The sequence below is a fragment of the Dunckerocampus dactyliophorus genome, chromosome 5 (genome assembly GCF_027744805.1).
Source record: "Dunckerocampus dactyliophorus isolate RoL2022-P2 chromosome 5, RoL_Ddac_1.1, whole genome shotgun sequence".
NCBI classification, from domain to species: Eukaryota; Metazoa; Chordata; class Actinopteri; order Syngnathiformes; family Syngnathidae; genus Dunckerocampus; species Dunckerocampus dactyliophorus.
The window spans coordinates 21,105,628-21,129,063 of NC_072823.1; the positions used below are offsets into that span (position 1 = coordinate 21,105,628).

General features: G+C 41.9%; 2 protein-coding genes across 2 annotated transcripts; one reads left to right on the forward strand and one right to left on the reverse strand.

Moving 5' to 3' along the window:
- The first annotated feature begins 6,855 nt into the window (after nucleotides 1-6,855).
- Nucleotides 6,856-20,897, forward strand: LOC129181756 (lysine-specific demethylase RSBN1L-like). Its single transcript, XM_054777345.1, has 8 exons — nucleotides 6,856-7,369; nucleotides 7,667-7,777; nucleotides 8,685-9,337; nucleotides 16,786-16,923; nucleotides 17,003-17,145; nucleotides 17,231-17,398; nucleotides 17,968-18,079; nucleotides 18,216-20,897. Exons 1-8 carry the CDS (start codon nucleotides 6,880-6,882, stop codon nucleotides 19,599-19,601), a joined length of 3,201 nt encoding a protein of 1,066 aa, XP_054633320.1. The 5' UTR covers nucleotides 6,856-6,879; the 3' UTR covers nucleotides 19,602-20,897.
- LOC129181757 (transmembrane protein 60-like) lies at nucleotides 19,894-22,942 on the reverse strand. The gene has a single exon (XM_054777346.1). The coding sequence runs from the start codon at nucleotides 22,541-22,543 to the stop codon at nucleotides 22,139-22,141; it is 405 nt and encodes a 134-aa protein (XP_054633321.1). The 5' UTR covers nucleotides 22,544-22,942; the 3' UTR covers nucleotides 19,894-22,138.
- Between the last annotated feature and the right edge of the window lie 494 nt (nucleotides 22,943-23,436).

Here is a 23,436-nt window from a genome sequence, read left to right on the forward strand (position 1 = left end):
ACACAACCTCACTTTGCACCGGTCTTCATCCGCTGTGGAACACGTGCACAACAATGGACGACGAATGATACGACTGGAGAGAAAGTAACTCGTGAGGTCTGATTTTTTTGAGGAGTCATTGTTGTGATGCAAATGTATTACTCTTTTGGACACATACTCTATTGTTTTGAGAAGCCAAACTCTTTACTTAAGTGCCTCCACCAACTAACCGGAACTACATTCCTTATCACCAAAATCCGACCAGAACTCGGCTCACGGGACGAAGTGGGGGGTAAGTCACCGTGGATGCATTACACTGCTGATGGGGATGCCATACAACTTCATTTTAAAAAATCCCAACTATCCCTTTACAGCGTAGATTTTGGCCAACACGCTTCCACTACACTAGTGTGGGACCTCTGAAACTTATTTACAATTGTTGTAAATGGTTTAATATTAGTCCTTTAAGATCCTTCTTCTTTATAGTGGAAAAAAATTCTAAGCATTTTAAAAGAACTATTTAGTGCAGTATTTGGTGTGTCATCCCCTTACGGTACACTTCAATTGGAGTGAAATGTACCTCAAAACTATACCTAAAATAAATTAACCATTTTCAAAAAAAGGGAAAACTAAAATTACTTGAAAAAAGTTAAGGAAAGTAAGTAAAGTTAAGGCTGCCTCTCTAAAACTAGGAAGGATTTTTTTTCCACAGCACCATATGTGTGTCACTAGAGTCATCGTTACCATTGTATCGCCGCTGGTCTAATGAAGACCACTCATGAAACATTCTCACTTTATGCAGTCATGAAAATATCATCAGGGGACAAGGACATGCATGTGTGTCCCACTTGCTGGGACGATTGTGTGCAAAGATGTGTGAATGTCAGATGTCAGCTCCTATTCTGCCTGTCAGTTTAATGTCAGCTTTGTGGATGTAGTTAAAAGTAAATTCATTTAATTTAATATATTTAATACATTATTAATTTGATTTAGTTTAATTTGTGAAACAGTCTGTTGTGGGTTGCTAAGCTCATTGTGTATTGTTTCATTGTTTATTAAACCATTTTTATGACCTCATCTCCTCCGCCAGGCATGTTGTGCTTTTTATCACCATGTATTTATGTGTTTGTTTGGGGGCGGAATGCACAAATACTACGTGAGCAATTGCCATTAAACTGTATGAGGAGGAGTGGTGCATGAGTCCAAGAGGAGCCCATAAAGTTTTGGTGTGGATCCGGCTAATGGTGCAGATCCAGGAATGTGTTTTTCCACTTTTGTTAACATTGCGAAATAGGGACTTTCTGATGAGCTAGTAATTGAATAATACATGATCTTATATACAAAATATGCCAGGGAGCGTATCTATGGAGATGCACACTTGTTTAGCCTCATGAAGGAGGTTCGCACTCTGAAGTACCTTCTATTTTTTTGACCGGGATGACCTTTTTGAATAGTTGTTCTCTGCCTCCAGGCTGGCCGCTTGTTATGACGACACGGGGCTGGAGAAATTTCTCAGCTGTCTTTTTAATAATGACAAAGAAAGCTGTTTGGCTCTGACTGTGGGAAACACACACTTGGATGGAATGTAAGATAATGTCAAATTGGATACAAGACATCCATTATAAACTGTCACTCTGCCCATATTGTCTTTAATTGTACTGTACTCCCCAGCATCTACTATACACACTTATGTGCTTGTTTGACAACTGTTGGTAGCTAAAAGCCAGGAACGCTGTCACCTTTCACATATGCGTCAGCACTTACTTAATAGTGTGAGAGAAATGTTTATGTTACTGAGAGATGTCTGTTTGAACACAAGATGATGTTGATTTATTACTGCAGGACACATCTTTAGCAACACAGACTAGTATGTGGCTACACAACACTATCACTCGGTGTGCTAACCAGATAGATACATAGCAGCAGGCGATAATTTGACCACATGGTCATTTGTTAAAAAGCATATTGCACAACACAGCATCAACAGGACCAATGTTTCAAGAGTGATAAGGAGCAAACTGCTCAGCCAGTATTAACGCCGCTGTGTTCATTGTAAACAACAGTACGGCAAGTGTAACACACACCAAAAGCTGAGTATCCAACATTTTAAAGTGCATGCAGAGGTGAATAAAGCTACTGGATGCTGACCACTCATGATACTGTACTTCAAATGCAGCCATTGCCATCTTGTGGCGTTACTGAAGAACAAGATGAACATCAGGAGGTTGCCCACAACCACAGCTGTTAAAGGCCAATGTTTTTTTCATCTGGTGCTAATATTTGCTTTTGTACTGTAGATCAAGCACCCAGTGGTTACATGAAACGCTGCAGTCGATTGATTAGAGGAGCATTTACAGGAAATACACATATAATCAACCAATGTCTGTCGGGATGCACTATGGTTGTCGACTACCATGGTTTTCTAGTTTCTTTAACTCTATGCTTAGTTTTGGGCCATGTCACTCTTGAAAAATATATATATATTTTTATTCTTTAAAAAAATGTAAACGAAAACAAAATTTGACAAAAATTATCATATGGTTAAGCATTATGTAACCATATTTCTGTTATTCACCACAAGGAAGCGCAAGTGAACTCTAATTATGCTTTGTGCATTGGAATGCATGAATGTCCATGTCTACAATGCCTGGCGGGATACATTGTGGCCGTCTACCACCATGCATTTCTAGTTTTAATCACTATAATGAGTTAGTATAGAAATCTAAATGATCTTAATAGCACGCACCTTAATTGTTACTTACAATATAATGTATATCTATCTGACTGTATAATAACAATGCCCTGCAATTGACTGGCGACTAGCCCAGGGTGTACCCCGCCTCCTGCCCATAGTCAGCTGGGATAGGCTCCAGCATACCCCATCAACCCTAGTGAGGATTAAGCGGCATAGAAAAAAAATTAATGCATAAAAAGTAATCATTAATGATAGTCATGATGAGGTTGCATTTAATCCCTATAGAAAACAGTTATATAGTGGGAATTCACTATACAGTGAATCCCCGCACATTTGCAATGCAGCATTAATGCTAATTCGTGGATTTTTAGAAATGTTTTTTTCCAAAAATAGGCATTTTTTTGCAGAAGACACATCTCATTCACCATACATTGGTAATAATTTATAAATATGTGATAATACAGGTCAAATGTACAGCATACATGCATTACTGTTACAAAAAGACCACGATTTTTACATGCTTATGTCTTTATGCTTCACTGATTATGTTTTGGTGTTCTTCAACGCACCATAGTTGTTGTGTTCATAGCTGTTAGATGCAAAGGTGAAAGTTATATACTGTATAAGGTTATGTATACTGTACCTTCCACACCATGACTGTGACTATATATCTGTTCATCAATCATCTTACATTATCATTCATTAGTGGTGAGTACGTATCCATTTTATACTTTAAAATGAGTTTAGGGCCGCATGGTGGTCTAGTGGTTAGCACGTTGGCCAACACGGTAACAGTCAGGAGATCAGGAAGACCTGGGTTCTATTCTCCCTTGGGCATTTCTGTGTGGAGTTTGCATGTTCTCCCCGTGTGTGCATGGGTTTTCTCCGGGTACTCCGGCTTCCTCCCACATTCCAAAAACATGCAGTTGAGGTTAATTGGAGACTCTAAATTGTCCATAGGTATGAATGTGAGTGTGAATGGTTGTTTGTCTATATGTGCCCTGCAATTGGCTGGCGACCAGTCCAGGGTGTACCCCACCTGTCGCCCGAAGTCAGCTGGGATAGGCTCCAGCATACCCCCGCGACCCTAAAGAGGAAGAAACGGTATAGAAAATGGATGGATGGAAAATGAGTTTAATAAGTGTGTGAGAAATAGAGAGACGGGGGAGGGTTCTGGAGCTGAAGCTAATCTAATGTTATTGCAAATGTTGATCAAAAATCGGAGGAGAACGTCAACTTGAAACTAGCAGGGGGGTTTGAAGGGCAAGGGGAGCGAGCTGTGTGCCGAAAATAGATATTTTTATGGGCATCTCAATTACTAGCCAATCGCTGGTGGATAACCTCGCGGATAACCTCTGCGAAAAGTGGTATTGTAAGAAAAGTGATATTATAGCTGTGTGCAGCTGTTATAGCATAGACTAGATGGAGGGTCAAATGTTTGCACAGTAAATAAGTGAATAAAATAACTATCCTTTGTGGACCAGTTGCAGTGCATAACCAGTGCTAGCTAATTCTCTGTAATGCCCTCACTCTTGGCCTTACCCATTTAAGGACAGGTGCCCTCCTGGTAAACAGAATTCCCGCAGTGACTTCCCCCCTGTCTTGGCTCGTTCTCTGTCCCGGATCATGTAAACACTGTGGGCTTTATTTTCCATGCAGATAGAACAAACATCTGACCATCAGTTCAGCCTGCAGGCAGGACCCTCCATCTTCATCCATTTAGGAGGCAAGGGAATGCAGAAACAATGTCCTAACTCACATACCTTCATCATCTTGAAGATAAAGATCCTTCATCCTGTGGATCACAAAGTACACCACAACTCATCCTCTTGTTTCTGTGTCAATTACACTCACTTGATTCCCCGTAAGACGGACATTCTTTCACCATGTGTCAGGATGACTTTTTACTGGTCACTTGGAAACAACAAAGATGTGTCCTTCACATCTGGGATGGATTTCTTGTAGCTTTTCCTGCACCAGATAAGGCCAGGTCAGTCACTAACCTAAATACCTGGACTCCATTAGGACATTGACGTGAATATTCCACAATTAATAAGACATGGTGAAAGAGAGAAATGGGTTGCATGTATGTCCAGAATTACACTACCTGTTGTGATTTCTGTTGTATTTTAAATAGCATTTTAAGTGCAGGGCCACACATGTTTGAGTTAGATAAGGTTGGACTGACATGGCTCGGAGCAGTTTGAAACATAAAGGCAATAGAACTACACTCTCCTCTAGTGAGGTTTTGAGAATTTAAATTTGTTAGGGAAACGTCCTCAATGAATTGACGGACAAAAACAAGACCTATGTAATGGATGCCAGCCTGTGAGGCTGTGCAAGTGTACTTTGGTAAACCTCACTCCCTCTGCCATAAGAGCTGCGCTGAATACACCGTCGACAGGCCAGGCTTTTGGCCGTGTGGTCAGCGCTCTCACCTCCCATTACGAAGGTCCTGTGTTCGAGCCCCGGTGTGGGCAGTGCAAACAGGGCGGGTTACACCTATACCAGGGGTCGGGAACCTTTTTGGCTAAGAGAGCCATAAAAGCCACATATTTTAAAATGGATTTCCTTGAGAGCCATATAATATTTTTTAACATTGAATACAAGTAAATGTGGGCATTTTTAAGGAGGACCTCTAAAGTTATTCTTTTTATTAACATTGTTACACTGAAGCTATCCAATAATAAATAAATTACTTCTTACCATTAATGCGACTTCTGGTGCCGCGTGCTTTTGCACCGTACTCCGTATCTTTTTCTTTTTCCAGAATTAGCGATCTGACTATTTGATTTAAGGAAGGGAAGTTCATGCGAATAGACTACCGCGAATAGGCTACCGCATTATCCAGTGATAATCGAATTTTGGTGTTTGACCCGGAAAATATTGGAAGGACAGCTGGCACTGGCTCTGGCCACCCGCATTGTGGTAGAAAATGGATGGATGGACTAAAATGCATAACAAAGTTTTATATTTTGAGTGTTATTTTTAACACTGTGATTTCTGTAATGTACATTAAAAGGTCAGCGAACAAAAAACCAAAAATACATTTTTATCGTGTTAAGACATGTTTGAGAGCCAGATGCAGGCATCAAAAGAGTCACATCTGGCTCCCGAGCCATAGGTTCCCTACCCCTGACCTATACCAACTTATTATAGGGAGTAAGATATCCATCCATCCATTTTCTATGCCGCTTATCCTCACTAGGGTCGCAGGTATGCTGGAGCCTATCCCAGCTGACTTCAGGCGAGAGACGAGGTACACTCTGGACTGGCCGCCAGTCAATCGCAGGGCACATATAGACAAACAACCATTCACACTCACATTCAGAATTTAGAGTCACCAATTAACCTAACATGCATCTTTTTGGAATGTGGGAGGAAACCGGAGTACCCGGACACGCACGGGGAGAACATGCAAAGTCCACACAGAGATTCCCAATGGACATTCGAACCCTCCTGACTGTGTAGCCAACATGCTAACCACTAAACCACCATGCGGCCCGGGGGAAAGATACCATTTTTTTAAAATCAGTTCAAAGTAATTGATATTTGTGCTTCGCAGCTCTGTGAAACAAACGCGAAAGATATTAGATAGATATTTCCCCTTGACTTGGAATAACAAAAAAATCAGAAAAATTAAATCCAAGCTACAATTCAATGCATTTCATATCGCTACACTGCCACCTAGTGATAGTTTTGGGAACCTGCAGTAGGTTTGGTGAACGCCAGTGACATGCAAAAGCAATAGATGTAACAAAAACGGTGCAAGGGACCAAGAGATACAATCAGAATTAACTATTTAAAGTAACTAATCAATGTGTTTTGCATCTCTGTGAAATGTGGTTATTTAGAATCAAATAGTTCAGAGTGCGAGGTTGTTTTTATTAGAACGTGTTTGTCAGTTTATTTGTGTGCAAATCACCATCAGGAACTGCAGAAAAAAATCTGAAGATGACTCAGAGCAGCAGGATGACTTTAAATTCCTAAAGTGTAAGTCACTCGCTATGTTTTTAAACTTCATCATTTCTGCGAAATACTTCCGGTCTGCTCCTCCACTACCCTTCCTGTACGTACTACGTACCCACCCTCCACCCACTAAACTCCGCCTTCTGTACGTGCTACGTAACCCCCCAATAAGCCCCACCTCCGATTGGGTCTGACGCACCAGTTACGTCTGGCCGTAAAAAATAGAAACTTCCAAGATGGCCGAGTCCGTGGACTCCATGCATTTCGCAGCGAACAGCCAAACAAATTCCCCCAAAGAGCTGTTAGCTAAACGGCCACCGGAGAGCCGACCGCAGTCTTCCAGCGACATTTACTCGCCGCCCCCAAAGAAGGTCCGTGTGGAGGAGAAGCGGCCCAAGCACCGGAAACTGAACGGAGAGGTGTGCGCAGGGGAAAAACACAACGGAAAGCCGAGTTGTGGGAGCCCAGCGAAATGGAGTTTCGGCCCGGCCAAGGCGAGCCACTCCGCCGCCTCCTCTGTGGTCCCAGCGACTCCCGTTCGGAAAATCTTCAAAATAAGCAACTTCCTCGCCTCGCCGCACAAAGAGAAACGAGCGAAGGAGAAGCGACACAAGGAGAAAACTAGCGAAGCGCAGCGCAGTTCGGTGGCGACGGTTGTGGAGAAAGTGAGCCCTGTTAGCTGCCATACAAAGACCGAGAACGGCGACTTGAAAACGGCGCAGAGAGGTAAGCAGGTCGGCCGCCTGGCTCGGTGGACCCTTTCCACCTTATCCGAGCCTATTCTATTCAACGTTCTAAACTCAATTGTTGCGGTTAGAACATCTGTTGTAATATTACATAATATACTGTGCTGCAGGCCACTGTGTGTGTGTCAGGCCTGAATGCTTGTATAGCGTGGACGTGTGTGTGTGTGTGTGTGTGTGTCTTACACGTGGAAATGTTTGTACATCACTTAACAGCATGGATGTTGCAGGCTTGCTTTTAACCTCTTTTTGTGTTTTTTGGTATCTCCCACTCATATAGATCACAGCAACAAGGACAAGAAGGAGAGGAGCAAAGAGTGGAAAAACCACAAGTTGCCACCAGAACATGACATTTCCAAGGAGAACGGAGAAGTGTTCCCACCACCGAAAGGTAAGCAGCCCATGCTCGCATGACATCAAAGAGACCCACGTTACCTTTAATGTATCATGTAAAGTAACTCAGCTTAACATTGTGTAATAGTTCAAATATAGATAAAAAAACAAAAGAAAAATCATATACCTACATGATAAAATAACAGCTCATGCCAACAAGTAAACTGATGGGGAGGTGTTATGAATGTAAACATGTAAAAAAAAAATTTGAATAGTTGTGTCTCAGTGCACAGTGCTTGGGCTGCAGCGGCACAGACCGTAAATGCTTTGATTACTTGGCTTTTTTACAGTTGTTCTTGTTCGTATGACTCGTTTGGAAGGGCGCACAGCTCACCTTCACGAACGCCTTAAAAAAAGTTGTAACACATTGATTAGTCCAGGATGTACACACATTGAATGTGAGTTTATATGTGTGTTTATACGTTTGAGTGCAAATGTCCCAGCTGTAATTTGTTGATCTATCCACCTGGATATTGCAGAGTTTAGAAAATAACCAGACATTAAAAACATAATTTAAACCAACCAAACCAAACCAATTACTATCTTGTTGGTTTTCTTGTATTACAGAGCTGCCGGAAATGTGAATTTTTCTTGGAGATGAATAAAGTATCTATCTATCAGTGGTAATGCACACTCCTCAGGCTTGTTGAGGTGTCCCACATGTCTGTATGTTCACTCCTGCGGGGAATACTTGACCTTTTGTGACCGCTTCTGTTTGATTACCTAGTAAAGGAAACATCTTCTGTCTTTCACTTTAAATGTGTACTGTGTGAGAATTTTGAGTTATAATGTATACCGTTACCAAATAGGTAGCACCAAACCCATTTGTGGCGGCTCAAATTTGTCAGTGGTGGATGTTGGCCAAGTGCTCTTGTTTAATGTTTTCATCTTGTCCTCCACGGTAGAGTGTAAGGAGAAGCCCAAAGCCACCACCCAAGAAGACCTCCTACTCAAGAAGCTCAAAAAGAAGAAGAAAAAGAAGCACAAAGATGGTGAACGAGCTAAAGAGAGACATGTCCGCGCCAAAATGTACCACCGCTCATCCCAGACTGTTTACTCTGGGGTGTCTCTGGGTCTGTCGGAGTTCCTCAGTAGAATTAACGGGAACAGTGGCAGCGGAATCAGCAGCGTCGGTCTGCATAACACCACACACCACCAGGACCCCCCTCCCTCCATTGTAAGAGACCGACTGGGCTACAGCTCCCCGCTCCACTGCACCCCGGCACCTGGTCTTCCTGGGCTGGAGTTCGGCCACCTGATCCACATCGAGATGCAGGCCAACGGAGGTGCATCAGTGGCGCATGCCTACAACGAACAGCTGTCGGGCCTTTCGCCAGCGGAGATGCACCGCTTCGCCCAAGAGTTTGTCACGCTGTCGTTCAGTGAGGACGAGGTCCAGGCGGCGTCCTTCGTCATGGGCATCATCCACGGAGCAGCGTCCTACCTCCCGGACTTTCTAGACTACTTCTCCTACAAGTTCCCTAACGCTCCGGTGAAGATGGAGGTGCTCGGGAAGAAGGACATAGAGACGACAACCATGGCTAACTTCTACTCTCAGGTGAGGACGTGCGCTGTTGCTTCGTTCCAATCTGGAACGTACACTACAGTCACAGTGAACAACATGGATGAGTCACTTTGTTGCGCTTTGATTATAGGTGTACCACTCGGTACGGTACACTTTGGTTTGGTAGAGAAAACTATATACAGTGGTACCTCAGGTTTTGCTATTAATCTATTCCAAAGAGTCCATCCAAAACTGAATCGCTTGAAAATGGGAAAAAAAAATTCCCATAAGAAACAGCAGCACAGTAGTTATGACATAAAAGCACATGGCATTGTATATAAATAAGATGTACCGTGTATATATAAATTATAATTAATCAACATTTAACATCACTTTTACCTTTTGCACCTTTTGTATGAAGGTGCTGGCACTTGCAACTTTCTTTGGCCCTTTGGTGGGTTATTTCGCAGCCTTACTCAATTAAAATACTGGTGGAACTGTCACCCGGTGATGATGTCATAGAGGGGCGGTGGGGTGGGGAAAAATGACGTCCACAGGATTCCTTCGCAAATATGGGAAGATTTTTGATTGATTTCACAAAGGCACATAGAAACGAACGCTAACCTAACATTAACTTTTCCAAACTCAAAAACAAAAACACAGCAGTGGCGGCAGCTCCAATATGCAGCGTTAGCTTTTGGTAATGGCCTGAGGTGTTCTGAGCGAGTGTGTGGTGAAGCTAGTCGCTAGCTGGTGTGGTGTGGTGAGGTGTCACTACGGCAGTAAAGTAGTTCCTCGGCGCAACAATGTTAATAACAATAATAATAATAACAATGTCGCTGTAGAGTGGTTAATATGCAGGTCACATTAATTAAATGGAGCGTTGTTGGAGTTTTTTGGAGGTATTCAAGGCCGCAATGTCGGTATAGAAATTGACAAAGTTGTATCACCCAGTTGAACACCCCTAACCTTTTTTATGACAATAAGAATGGAGTACAAGTTTGTGTGTGTTTGTGTTTAATCTTATCACACGGATTAATTATACATTTTTCAATTTATGATGAGTGCTATTGGCCAGTGGTACTGTATAATGGGCGCCACACACAGAAGGCGACATCACCTCTACTCCATTCATTTTCAATGGAACCTTTCCAATGGAACACGCTGGCTTGTGGCGCGATCCCAGAAAGTTGAAAAATGTTCAACTTTTCATCGCTGTCGCCCAGACGAGGACCAATCAGCAGGAGTTTCATTGATCGACCAATGAGCAGACAGGATGATAATCAGTACGCTATACTTGCTGTATCAGATTTCCCGGAGGTATTTGATATTTCTAAAAAGGAATAGAGATAGAGATTCATTTTACACTGTCATTTATGTAAGTTTATCTTCAATACTAGCAAGATCCGGTACTAGCAAGAGTATTCAATCAACACTGCCCACTTTTCCTCCTCCAAACTACTTTGATACCCTCAAATTCCCCCCACATCTGACAGCCTATCAAAACCATGGGAGACTCGTGCAATCCGCTCTGGATATTAACACGTCGCTCACGGGTGTCGCTGGTCACAGGCGCTCGTCGCCTACCGTGTGCAGTTTTTGCTACGCGTTGGCGATGAGTTCCGCCAATCTCAGTTCCTCCTGTGTGTGGTGCCCATAAGAGGGGAGAGTCAGGAAAATTCCATGGTCCCCTAACTGCCAGGGGTCCCAAAAATAGGTAATATTACTAATTGGTAAATAATTAATTTTAAAAAAGGAGGGGGGGCAATGTGATTATTTTTTTCATGGGGCTCAGAATTCCCGGTTGCACCCCTGCTATTGGCTATATTATATGAAAAAAGGAACCATAACTTCACCTTAATTTAGACAAACACACATTTTAGTTGCTTTTTCAAGAGAACATACAGTGCATCACTTGTGAAACTCACAGAGGATGAAACGCCTTCTTTAAGGAAACTTTGGATGTGATAGTACATTGGTGGAGCTCTAGCAGGACTTCCAATAGCACGTTGTTGGGCTCCAAATGACAGCGGCGTCTTCCACCGCTGACAAAGGCTGATCATGTTGTCCAATTAATTCAATTATTTTTCGGGTTATTTGCTTAACCTTTTGACTGCTACACACATCCAGGCAAGTGTTGTCCAGCGTTTTCGCTGGCCGATTGATCGGAGCATCCCTAGTTTTGGTTATTTTGTTGTCTTAAAGAAAAAGTTAAAGAGCTGCAAAACAAATCAGTGCCACTCGTTTTTGATCCTGTGTGTTAGGTCTGCGGACGTCTGCTGCTTTTACGACGTGCAAAAGCATCCAAGAAGCAAGAATGTAAATTACACACCAGCACTTTCTAGATATATTAAGAACTGTCTAATTATACGCACGCTGGACTTCACTGTGCAGGGCTCGATGCGACTGCACTTAAAATTATATTCCTGTCTAGCAGCAGTCATAAAACGTGCCTCCCGTACAGTGGCGTGCTGCGAGAGGGATCCATTTAGGTCACGCTAACCTAAAATTATTCCATCCAGGGACCCCTCGCAGAGAAGAACATTTTCCAAGGTCTCCCTCATGGAGCGCTTTCTAGTCACATTACTTGTCTGTGTACCAGCAAGAGACACACGGTGGCTTCCTGACTTGATGATTATTGGCATATATTCTTACTTGGAGATTAATGTTGATCGATTTTTGGCAAAGTAGCTGTGAGTGATAACATTTTTGGCTGCCTTCTTGAGAGCATCGGATACACTTGGACAACATGTGCTGGTCTAATGGTACTAATAAGATACATGCAAATGCTTGTTCTTGTGCTGTTCTAGCGGTTTGATGTGTTGTAGGGCAAACTATTAAGTAAAGTGCTGGTGCACAGACGCCAGCTCTTTACCGTTATTTTACAGTATTTGTACTGTAAAATGACTTCACAGCTTTGTACTGTAATAGTGAATTTTTTAAATATTACACTAAAGGACTGGCAGCACAGACGCCAGCACTGTACTGTTATTTTTACAGTATTCATCCTGTGAAATAACTTCACAGCTTATTACTGTTTTGGTGGAATACAATATATTTCTGTATTTTTTTCTATTTACGGTAAAGAACTGGCAGCAGAGACGCCAGCAGTGTACTGAAAATTTGTAGTTTCCTTGCTGATGTCCAATTTCAAAGCCGGCAGTAAAAGTAAAATGCAGTTTATTTGATTATGTGACGGAGTGGCTCCGACATCCGCTGCGGGTAAAATACACGCACACATGGCATTTCCCGTTCCCGCATACCGTCAATTGACGCGGCAGTGCCTCGAGGGTAGGGTACACAATCGGTGTTTCTGCTTGTCTCATTTTTAAATCCATAACACTCATTTCTGGTTCCAACAATGAAACAAGCATTGTAACTCAGCCTCATTTCCAGAAGTGATGTCATCGGGGTACTCTCACTCAGGTAAACAAACATGGTGGTGTACAGAGTGAGACAGAGGATGGTTACAGTGATTATAGTGAAGATTTGAGCGATGTGTCAATAGTTTTGGAGGAGGAAGAAACATTTGGACCTGAAATAGAGAACTTGCAGAACATGGATTTAAGCCTTAAAGGAAAAGTGCACTTTTTTTGGAATTTTGCCCATCATCAACAATCCTAATGTGAAACATGAAAACATATGTTGTTCTCTTTTCTGTACAATAAAAAAGAGCCAGATCATTACTGCAACAAAAATTCCCATTTTGCATCACAGTTTAAGACTTTTCCTTAAATTTTAACCCTTTATTTGTTTGGCAGGAATTTTTTTTTGCCAACCGGAAAACAGGCCTGTGTTCAGTCATGCATGCAATTATGCAATAAATTTTGATATGGACCAAAGGATGATGTCCATCCCAACATACGCAAATACATTTCATGAAAATATTCAATTGTAATTTTAGTGACTTTCCAACAAATGCCACATATCAGTTTGTTGGTGTTCATGGGCTCACCTTGTTCATTCTGTTTAAAAACAAAATATTCCCACACTGTGGCATTCGGCTTAGAAACCATCGCTTTTGTGCCTTCATTCAGATTTGCGTTTGCTTGCTCACAACGCTAACTTGTGCTAACATTAGCCTGACTTAATGTGACTTGGGGTTCACGCTCTCTGTTCATTCCAATATAGAACCATCGTGCTCAGACAGATGCAGAGTGATCCCTCTTGTCATCCAGCCTGTGTGGTGGAGTGAGAGGAAAACATTGATGCACATGTCAGTTTTATTGAGGCCGGCAAAATTAGAGGTCGTTTTTATTTATCGGTCGATTAAATCTATTTGATTATTGTGACAGGCCTAGTCATAATAAGACAATATTTTCTTTAATATGTCATCTTTCACTCTGTAATGTTGTGGAATCGCCCTTTGTGACATGTATTTTCACAGTCAATTCATACAGTCTAACGTTTGCAGCATTTCTTGGAATGCTGGCTTTTCAACTGTGTTAAAGAGCAGCTTCCTGCCTGTTTGGAGGCGAGAGACAATGAAAACAGACTCATGCACATGGCAGTGTATGGAGGCTGGCAAAATTAAAGAGTGCATTATCATTTATCAAGTGATATATTATCGTGAGACAATTTTTTATGGGCGAGAAATCTCGTCACATCTCTCTAGTACACCCTAGTTGTACATTCTAGTACACCTGATGAAGTGTCTGATTAGTTTTTATCCTGCTTCATAGCACTGCCACATTTTTTTCCTCCGTTAAAGACTGCAGGTCACTTCATTCATGCATCATCATCATCATCGTCAATGGATCCAAGTTAAGCAGCATGGCATCCTGAAATCTTGCAGCATTCTGACTTTTTTCTTTTTCCCCCGCCTCAACATGTGTCAGCAGTTTTTCCTCCCCTCCTCCTGCTTGGTCCTCAAACACCCACTGCAGTTTGAATGCAAGCTTAGGCCATAAAAATGTTCAGCCTGAAATGTGTGCGTGTGTGGCTAAAGAGAGCGAGGTTGTTTCTTGTCTTTTTTAGAAAGTCACCATCTCCACCATACATAAGTAATGAATTGGAGCTGATATAATTTATCATTCATCATTTAAGTTACAGCATATAAAAACAATGCTAACATAACATTTGGGCTTTGTTTAGGAAATAACTTGACTCTAAACTCGTAAAATACAACTCCTCTCTGGCCACATAATTAGGTACACCTTTACAGTCTAATGAGAGGCAATGCAAGAGCTGTATAAAAAATGCTGTCTTAATAATAGCTATAGATGGTAAACAATAAAAAAAAAGAAACAACTTGTTTGACATACAGTGTTTGCCCCCTTCCTGATTTCTTATTTTTTGGATGTTTGTCACACTTGTTTCAGACCATCAAACAAATTTAAATAGTAGTGTATGACAACACAACTGAACACAAAAAGCAGTTTTTAAATGAAAGTTTTTATTAAGGGAGAAAAAAAAGATCCAAACCTACATGGCCTAGTGTGGAAAAAGTGATTGCCCCTAATCCTAATAACTGGTTGGGCCACCCTGAGTACCAACAACTGCAATCAAGCGTTTGCAATAACTTTCAATGAGTCTCTTACAGCGCTGTGGAGGAATTTTGGCCCAATCATCTTTGCCGAATTTTTGTAATTCAGCCACATTGGAGGGTTTTCCAGCATGAAGTGCCTTTTTAAGGTCATGCCACAGCATCTCAATAGGACTCAGGTCAGGACTTTGACTAGGCCACTCCAAAGTCTTCATTTCGTTTTTCTTCAGCCATTCAGAGGTGGACTTGTTGGTGTGTTGTGGGTCATTGTCCTGCTGCAGAACCCAAGTTGGTTTCATCTTGAGGTCACAAACCAGATGGCCAGACATTCTCCCTCAGGATTTTTTGGTAGACAGCAGAATTCATGGTTCCATTTATCAGCAAGTCTTCCAGGTCCTGAAGCAGCAAAACATCCCCAGACCATCACATATTTTACTGTTGGTATGACATTCTTTTTCTAAAATGTGGCATTAGTTTTACGGCAGATGTAACCTTTAACCTTTTCCAGACTGATAGATCTCAATTAATCTCAGTTAAGTTATGTTTTACTTACTTATCACTTTTTCCACATAGGGCCATGTAGTTTGGATTTTTCTCCTCCTTAATATTTAAGTTTCATTTCAAAACTGCACTTTGTGTTCAGTTGTGTTATTGACTAATATTTAAAGTTGTTTGATGATCTGAAACATTTAAGTGTGACAAACATGCAAAAAATAAATAAATCATTAAGGGGACAAACACTTTTTCACACCACTGTATTATAATAATAATTAGAGCTGCAACGATTAATCGATGAATCGATTATTAATAGATTATCCATTTAATCGACAACTATTTTGGTAATCGATTAATCGTGTCATGAAAAAAAGGAACTGTAAATATACTGATATCAGCCTCCTTAGTCATCCATGAAAGCAGACCTATAATCTTTGCGTTTCAGTCAAAAAGGATAGTCACATCAGCTTTGACTTTGGAAAAGAGCAATTGACATTTTTGCCTCTTTCTAGTATCTTGCGAAGCAAACCCCTGCGTAGGTGTGTGTGTAGAGCATGCGTAAAAACATTCCTATGCAAAGTATGGGATTTATCCACTTGTACTTGTGTGTAGGAAAATTCATACATTTATGCACAACTCATACCATGCGTACACACAAAACCTAGTGGTAGAACAGTGAAACTACAGATAGCTATTGCTGTGCCTGTCCAGCGCAGGCCATATCATCTTGCTATTTGCTTCACAACTTGACCATGAAGCTAGGCACCGCCCCTCCCCCTAGAGGAGATGAGCCGATGCCAAACACAAAGCCTGCCCCTAAAGTTTATTTATTTGATCCATCCATCCATTTTCTATGCGGCTTATCCTCATTAGGGTCACGGGGTATGCTGGAGCCAATCTCATCTGACTTGGGGTGAGAGGAGAGGTACACCAGTCAATCACAGGGCACATATAGACAAACAACCATTCACACTCACATTCATACCTATGGACAATTTAGAGTCGCCAATTAACCTAACATGCATGTTTTTGGAATGTGGGAGGAAACCGGAGTACCCGGAGAAACTCCACGCACGCACGGGGAGAAGACAGAGAGATGCCCAAGCGCCGATTTGAACCCAGATCTTCCCGATCTTGACTGTGTGGCAAACATGCGGCCTTATTTATTTATTTCTTATTTATTTGTGATGCACGTTTAGAAGTCTGTGCCAGTGACTTGTTGATTTGCAGTAGAGTGTTTGATGATTGTCAGTTGATTTTTTTTTATACTTGTCTACTTCAATTTCGGTATCTGAGAAATTCTTCTTCCTCGCCGTCTTTGCTATGATTTGAGGAGGGAAAAAGTCCATTGGTGCATTCTTAAAGGAAGTGCTGCTAAGAGGCGTGAATTCAAAATTTGCTCTTTTTTAAATCCGATTCATTGATTAAAAATAGTTGACCAATGAATCGATTTATTAAAATAATTGTTGGTTGCAGCCTTAATGCCTGCCTGCTTTCATCTGTGACATGTCCTCTGCTGCAGGTGAAGCGGACATACTCCCAGGGAACATATCGGGCTGGGGCCATGCGGCAAGTCAGTCTGGTAGGAGCCGTGGATGAAGAGGTCGGCGACTACTTCCCTGAGTTCATCAACATGTTGGAGGAATCTCCATTTTTGGAGGTAGTCACATCCATCCATGAACATGAATAATCTACCAATAATTTGGAGTTACATCCTTACTTGATTGTTGTTTCTGCAGCGGACTCTACCCTGGGGAACCTTCTCCAGTCTGAGGCTTCAGAGTCCCACGGATAGTGACGACGGCCCCATCATGTGGGTCCGACCCGGAGAGCAGATGATCCCTATGGCCGACATGCCTAAATCTCCCTTCAAGAGGAAAAGGTGGGTTCACTTGCTGAACATGCAAATACACTCATTCATGAAATCCCATACGAGAGCTCAGAGATAAAAAATTCTGTCATGGCAGGTCCACTAACGAGATCAAGAACCTGCAGTACCTGCCCAGAGCCAGCGAGCCCAGGGAGATGCTGTTCGAGGACCGAACGAGAGCTCACGCCGATCACATTGGTCAGGGCTTTGAGAGACAGACAACCGCGGCAGTCGGCGTGCTGAAGGCCGTGCGCTGCGGAGAGGAGTGAGTACACTTTTTTTTATGAATAATGAAAACTGAGGTTCCACTGTATTTAAAATATTACCTTTGTGGAAAATATATTAGAATATTTATATACTTTATTGAATTTGTAATATAGTATTTAAATTAATTTATGGAAAATTGAATATTTTTGTGCTTTTGATAAATTCTCATTGTATTTTAATTTCTTTGTGGAAGATATTTGAATATTTATGCCTTTATTGATAATGTAATACAGTATTGTTTGTGGAAAAGTTTTTAGTGGTATACTGTAAAAGTGTTTAAATATTTTTTGTGGAAAATATATTTGCATATTTATAGGCTTTTAATATATTGCAATATAAAATTGAAATTATTTTTTCTGGTGGGAAAGTAAGGAAAAAGCATTTGAACAAATAAAGCTCTATCTTGTATAAATGCCTTACCTCTACTTCCTGGGGTTGAGTAAATAACTGCCCCTGTCCACTATAAGGAAATATTGTCGTGTTGTGCTACAAAACACAGCTGGCTAGTTGTTCATTCTGTTCTCATGTAAAAAAAAAAAAATCACTGAGCAGGACTTTGTGTTACAGTAGCGACACACCTGCTCGCATCACCAAAGACGTTGTGTGCTTTCACGCCGGAGATTTCCCAGAAGTGGTCATGAGGCTGCAGCTGGACCTCCACGAGCCTCCGCTGTCTCAGGTGGGTCCACTTCTCCAAAGTTTGACACTTTGGCCTGATACTATACAAAGTAGACAAAGTCCCTCCCTGGTCGTTTTGATCATTACTTCTTTAATGTACTTGAAATATCCTCCGTTTTTTTTTTTGCCGTGCTCAGTGCGTCCAGTGGATCGACGACGCCAAACTGAACCAGCTGAGGAGGGAGGGCATCAGATACGCTCGCATCCAGCTGTACCACGATGACATCTACTTCATCCCCAGGGGAGTGGTGCACCAGTTCAAGACGGTGTCAGCTGTCTGCAGTCTGGCCTGGCACATACGACTCAAACAGTATCACCAACATGAGCAGCAGGATGAAGAAAAGGAGAAGTGTGCGCTAAGTGATATCACAGTGCATATCAAAGAAGAGGAGGAGGAGGAGAAGGAAGAGAAGGAGTGTGACCAATCCTTGCAGACAGTGATTAAGCAGGAGGAGGAGGCCGAGAGGAGTGAAGAGCTTCCCTCACAATCTCCATCATTGCCCTGTAAGGAAGAAGAGACAGCAGCAGAGATGAAGGACATCAAGAAGGAGGACGAAGACACTCGAACACTAATGGAGGTGCCCAAGCCTCAGGAGGAAGAGGAGGAGGAAAGTGAAGGCCGGCAGAAAGGCAGTGAGGACTCTACAGAGGAAAATGCTTCCTTAAAATTGCCACCTCAGCCAATCAGGAAGGAGAACTACCACAATGAGGAAGAGAGGCAGCAGAAGATGACACAGAAAAGTCTCAAAGACAGTGACCTCAGTGGCAACATCAAGAAGGACAAAGGACGGTGGGAAAAGGAGGAGAGGAAGGACAGGAGTAAAGACAGAGAGCAGAACAGGAAGCACAAAGGGAAGGAGCGGGACAGGGAGAAGGAGAAAGGAAAGATGGATGGAGGCATGGTGGCGAGGAAGGATGAGGGCGGGAAAATGCAGAGGGATGAAAAGTCCCACTCCAAGAGGGACAAGGAGCATGGGGCGGCAGTGGTGGTGGTGGGGGCGGCAACGTCCAACTCCAGGCCAGGCAATGAGATGCGCGACAAACATAAGTCGTCACTTGGCAAGAAGGAGAAGAGCGGCCACAGGGCGGACGGCGGTGGTGCGGTGGGGGTGCCACTGAAGTGCATCAGCAGGGAGGACGCCAAGGCAGGACCGCCCAAGCCCGCCGCCAATGCTCAGGTTAGAAAAGACGGGAAAAAAGACAGCAAGGACGAGCAGAGGAAGCGGCCCAACCCCGCCCCAGCCGAGCACAAGCCGGCCCCACGGACACTCATCACCTTTGACCTCTTTAAGCCCATGGAGGCCCATCAGACTGTGGCACTGTCCTTCAAGACGCATCACCACCACCATCATCACCACCACCATCACCACGGGGGCGCGGCCTCGACGAAGCCCGCTGACAGCCGGACGCTGATTCCCTTTAAAGGAGCTAAAGTAAAGGCTGCGCCGCCCCTTCAGGATCCCCAGACACAACAGCACTCGCTCAAGACGACCCTAAAGACACACAAAGACTTTCTAATATGAATGTCGTCTGTTTTTTGTTTTTTTAGCCCAAGCTTTGCTAAGCTAACGACGAGCATTCCCTTTTTTTTAAAACAGAAAACTCCCTTGAGTCTTCAAACGTAGGCTGAGAATGTAGGCTAAGTAGCTCCACCTCACGTTTGTTTAGCGAATGTACGCAGGCACCATATCAAGATGTCATGTGACCCGCGTGTCAGTGCCTGGGCTGTACTTAGCTTCGCTCCGAAAGCGCCTACTGACGGTACGAGCCTCTCTGGAAACAAACACACTTCCTTCTACACAATACAACACATCACCAATCTTCTACTAAATCATCTTTATGTTGCAAACACTCCAAAACCACATTGTTTTCAGACGGAGCTGTAAATGATACTGTATGTACCAAAACTGTACAGCATAAAGAGATGTTATTAGCACCAATGTGAGGAAATGTATACAGAAATTGCATATATTTTTTTGTAAAACAAGTTTTATTTTCCATAGAACTTATTTATATCATTTACTGTCTTGTTTTTATTTGAGGCCGACAATGTATGTGGATAAATTTTGTTGTAAATACATTTTATTTCCTAAGCTAAAACTTGGTAGTGTGATTTATACTCTTGATCGGAACCTCAATAAATGGTTCAAAAATGTATTTTTTTTGCTGTCAATATTTAATAATTTTTCCTTAATTCTGTAACTTATAATTGTAATTTGTTGTGATGTACAACTGCACTGCATCATACCGAACGCTGTTCCTAATACTTGTATTTTGCCTACTTATATAGCTAACTAACACTACGAGAAAGATTGGTATGATGCAGTATTCTTGCATTGGAATACACAGCAACAACATAAGTGCCCACAAATAGAACAATAACATGTTTAAATTAAAAATAAATTGACAAATGTGTTGGCTCACAGTGCAGACACGACAATGTAAGACAGCTCAAGCTTTGTTTAATGTAAAAATAAAATTTAGATCCTCTGTAAGGCACAGGTGTCAGCGAACACATCAGCAAGCAGTGTGCTGCATTCAAGTGTCATGCTGAAAGTGAACCAGCTACATGAAGTCCAGCAGCCACCTGTCTTCACTGTTACATAGGACACACTTTACTATGTCACTAACCTGCATTTAACATGAGACAACGGGAGACTTTAATACAATATTCAGGCCACACATAAACAAAATATAATAAAAAATCATGCGGGGAAGAGATAATGAAAAAAGTTCAAGTAAAAGTTTAAATGTTAAAAGAAAAAGTTGCAGTATGGAAAAAAAAGTTTTAAGAGTAACGAGATTGAGAATTATAGCGGAAAAAAATTGTAACGTTATAAGAATAAAAGTAGTAAGAGATTCATTTTCTATGCCGCTTAATCCTCACTATGGTCGCGAGGGTATGCTGGAGCCTATCCCAGCTGACTTTGGGCGAGAGGTGGGGTACACCCTGGACTGGGTGAAAAAAGCCATAACATAAAAAAAGTAATATAAACAGAATCATTCTCATGAGTAATTCATTAATGAAAGTCATGAATTTACGAGAATAACTTACACAAATACATTAAAAAACAAGTCAATGTTAAAACTAAAGTGCAAATATTATGAAAATAAAGTTTATAAAACATTTTAAAAATCAAATTGCTATACATGATCAGAATTTGACAAATATGGGAATAAAGTCACAATTGTCAGTCTCATATTTTGAAGAATAAAGAATTGGAGAATAAAGTTGTGGTATAACAAGTGCACATTAAATTATTAATTTATATATTTTTTGTGAAAACTTGTAAAACTACTGCTTTATTTTCAAAATATATTACAAAGACATAATATGAAAATAAGGCTGTAATGAGGATTAAGTATTTACAAAGAAAAGATTAAATTAACATTTGTGCTTTTTTTTCCTGAAAAATTGTCTTTTTCCAGAAAAAAAATCACAAATTACATCCTTATTCTCCCAATATTCTTTGATATACAATATTAAAGTCATAATATACATTAGTAGTGTATTACTATTTTGTTAGAGAATAATAGGAGAATTAAATTGGGATTATGATTTAGGTCTAGTAGCATTACAACTTTTCTTTTGCAAAATGACAGCACTGTCATTGTGATATTTTAACATTAGTCTCCTGAAATTACAACATTTCTCATAAAATACATTTGTGTAATATGTCGACTATTTGGGTAAGTACTGCTTAATTCTTACGACTCCTTGACTTTATAATCTTCTAGCATTGTTTTTGTTTTCAGTGTTACTTTAATGCGACTCTATACCAAAGAATTGGTGTGTATTTTGTGAGGGGAAGACGTCAATTGTCAGTCCAATGCAAAGTGCTTAGTGTGTCACCCACACCCACTGTGATTGTAATACAGGTATATACACAATAGAAAATACTAAGGTGAATCATATAACCATAATGACTGAAGTGTTTATGTAGAGTGAGTAGGTCCTCATGCTTATCAGTTCAGATGAAGTGTTAGGTCCACAGATGAGCTCCACAATGGTCTTCCTAAAATATATAGTTAAAAATCTCCACCGGCGGCATCCAAAGGTTCAGTCCCTCCTGTGGTGGAAGATGCTGTGTCCCAGCTCAATCAGCGCCCCACCCAGCAGTACCCACAGGGGAACACACACCACACTTAGCCACACGTCTGTGAGCCTCTCCAGGCGAGAGCAGAGGCTGACACAAAAGGCCAACTTGAGCAACAAGGCCGCCAGGTACCACAGCTTCCTGGCCAGGCTCTGCTCGCCCTCCCGCGGCTCGAAGTCTGGTTTACAGCGGCCGGCCAGCTTGACCAGAAGCATGAGGATGAGGATGGTGTCGAATGTCCAGACGGGGAGAAAGATGAGGAACCAGTTCCAGTGGATCTTGGAGTCCAGTTTGAGGACCAGCATGATGAGGAAGATGAGGCTGAAGATCCACGAGAGGAAGACGCGTTGAACCAATGACATCTTCATCGATGGACAGACGACTGGCGACGAGCCACGACCGTACACACCGAGGAAAAGTTGCCGGAAGAATTAACCCAACACTGGGTGTGAGGACACAATGCTCCTTTGTGGCCCCAACACAGAAAACTCGCCTTAAATAGGAGGAATAACAAAAATGGCGACTTTTGCTAAGCAGGTTCCGCTGTCACTTGCGTCAACTATCTAGAATGCTAGCTTAACTTTACAAGTGGCAAAAATATCGTTTAAACGGTCTTACCGAGCACACCAGGAGATTCACAGCGACTTTTACCTCAAAGTCAACCTTTGACGAAGAGTTTGTCCAACACGAATAAAAAATTATAATAAGTAGAAAGTTGTTTGTGTCACGCAGTGAAGGTGGTTAGCTTAATGCCACTTTTGCTGAGACTTCCGCTAACAGAGTAGGAAGTACAAGTGAGTCCTTTCACGATAAAAGCAATGTTTGCTGCAATGGCCTACAATACAATCAATGGCAAAAACATAAAATTAAATAAAAATCAGACTTTCCAACTTAAAAATGGTCAGTTATGATATCGACTGTCATTTAATGTGGTACTTGCATTTAAATGAGAGTAACTGTATTATAAGTCAGCACGGTCAGAATTGTGGTGAGTCTGCCTCACAGTCACGAGATCCGGGTTTGAATCTCCGTTGGAATACCTCTGCATGTTCTTCCCATGCTTGCACGCGTTTCCCTCAGGTACTCAGGTTTCCTTCAACATCTAAAAACATGCGTGTTAGTCTCACTGGAGACGTCTAAATTGCCCGCGATTGTGAATGGTTGTTTTTCTATATGTGCCCTGTGATTGGCTGGTGGCCAGTCCAGGGTGTATCTCGCCTCTTGCCCCAAATGTAAACTGGGATAGGCTCCAGAAATTAGG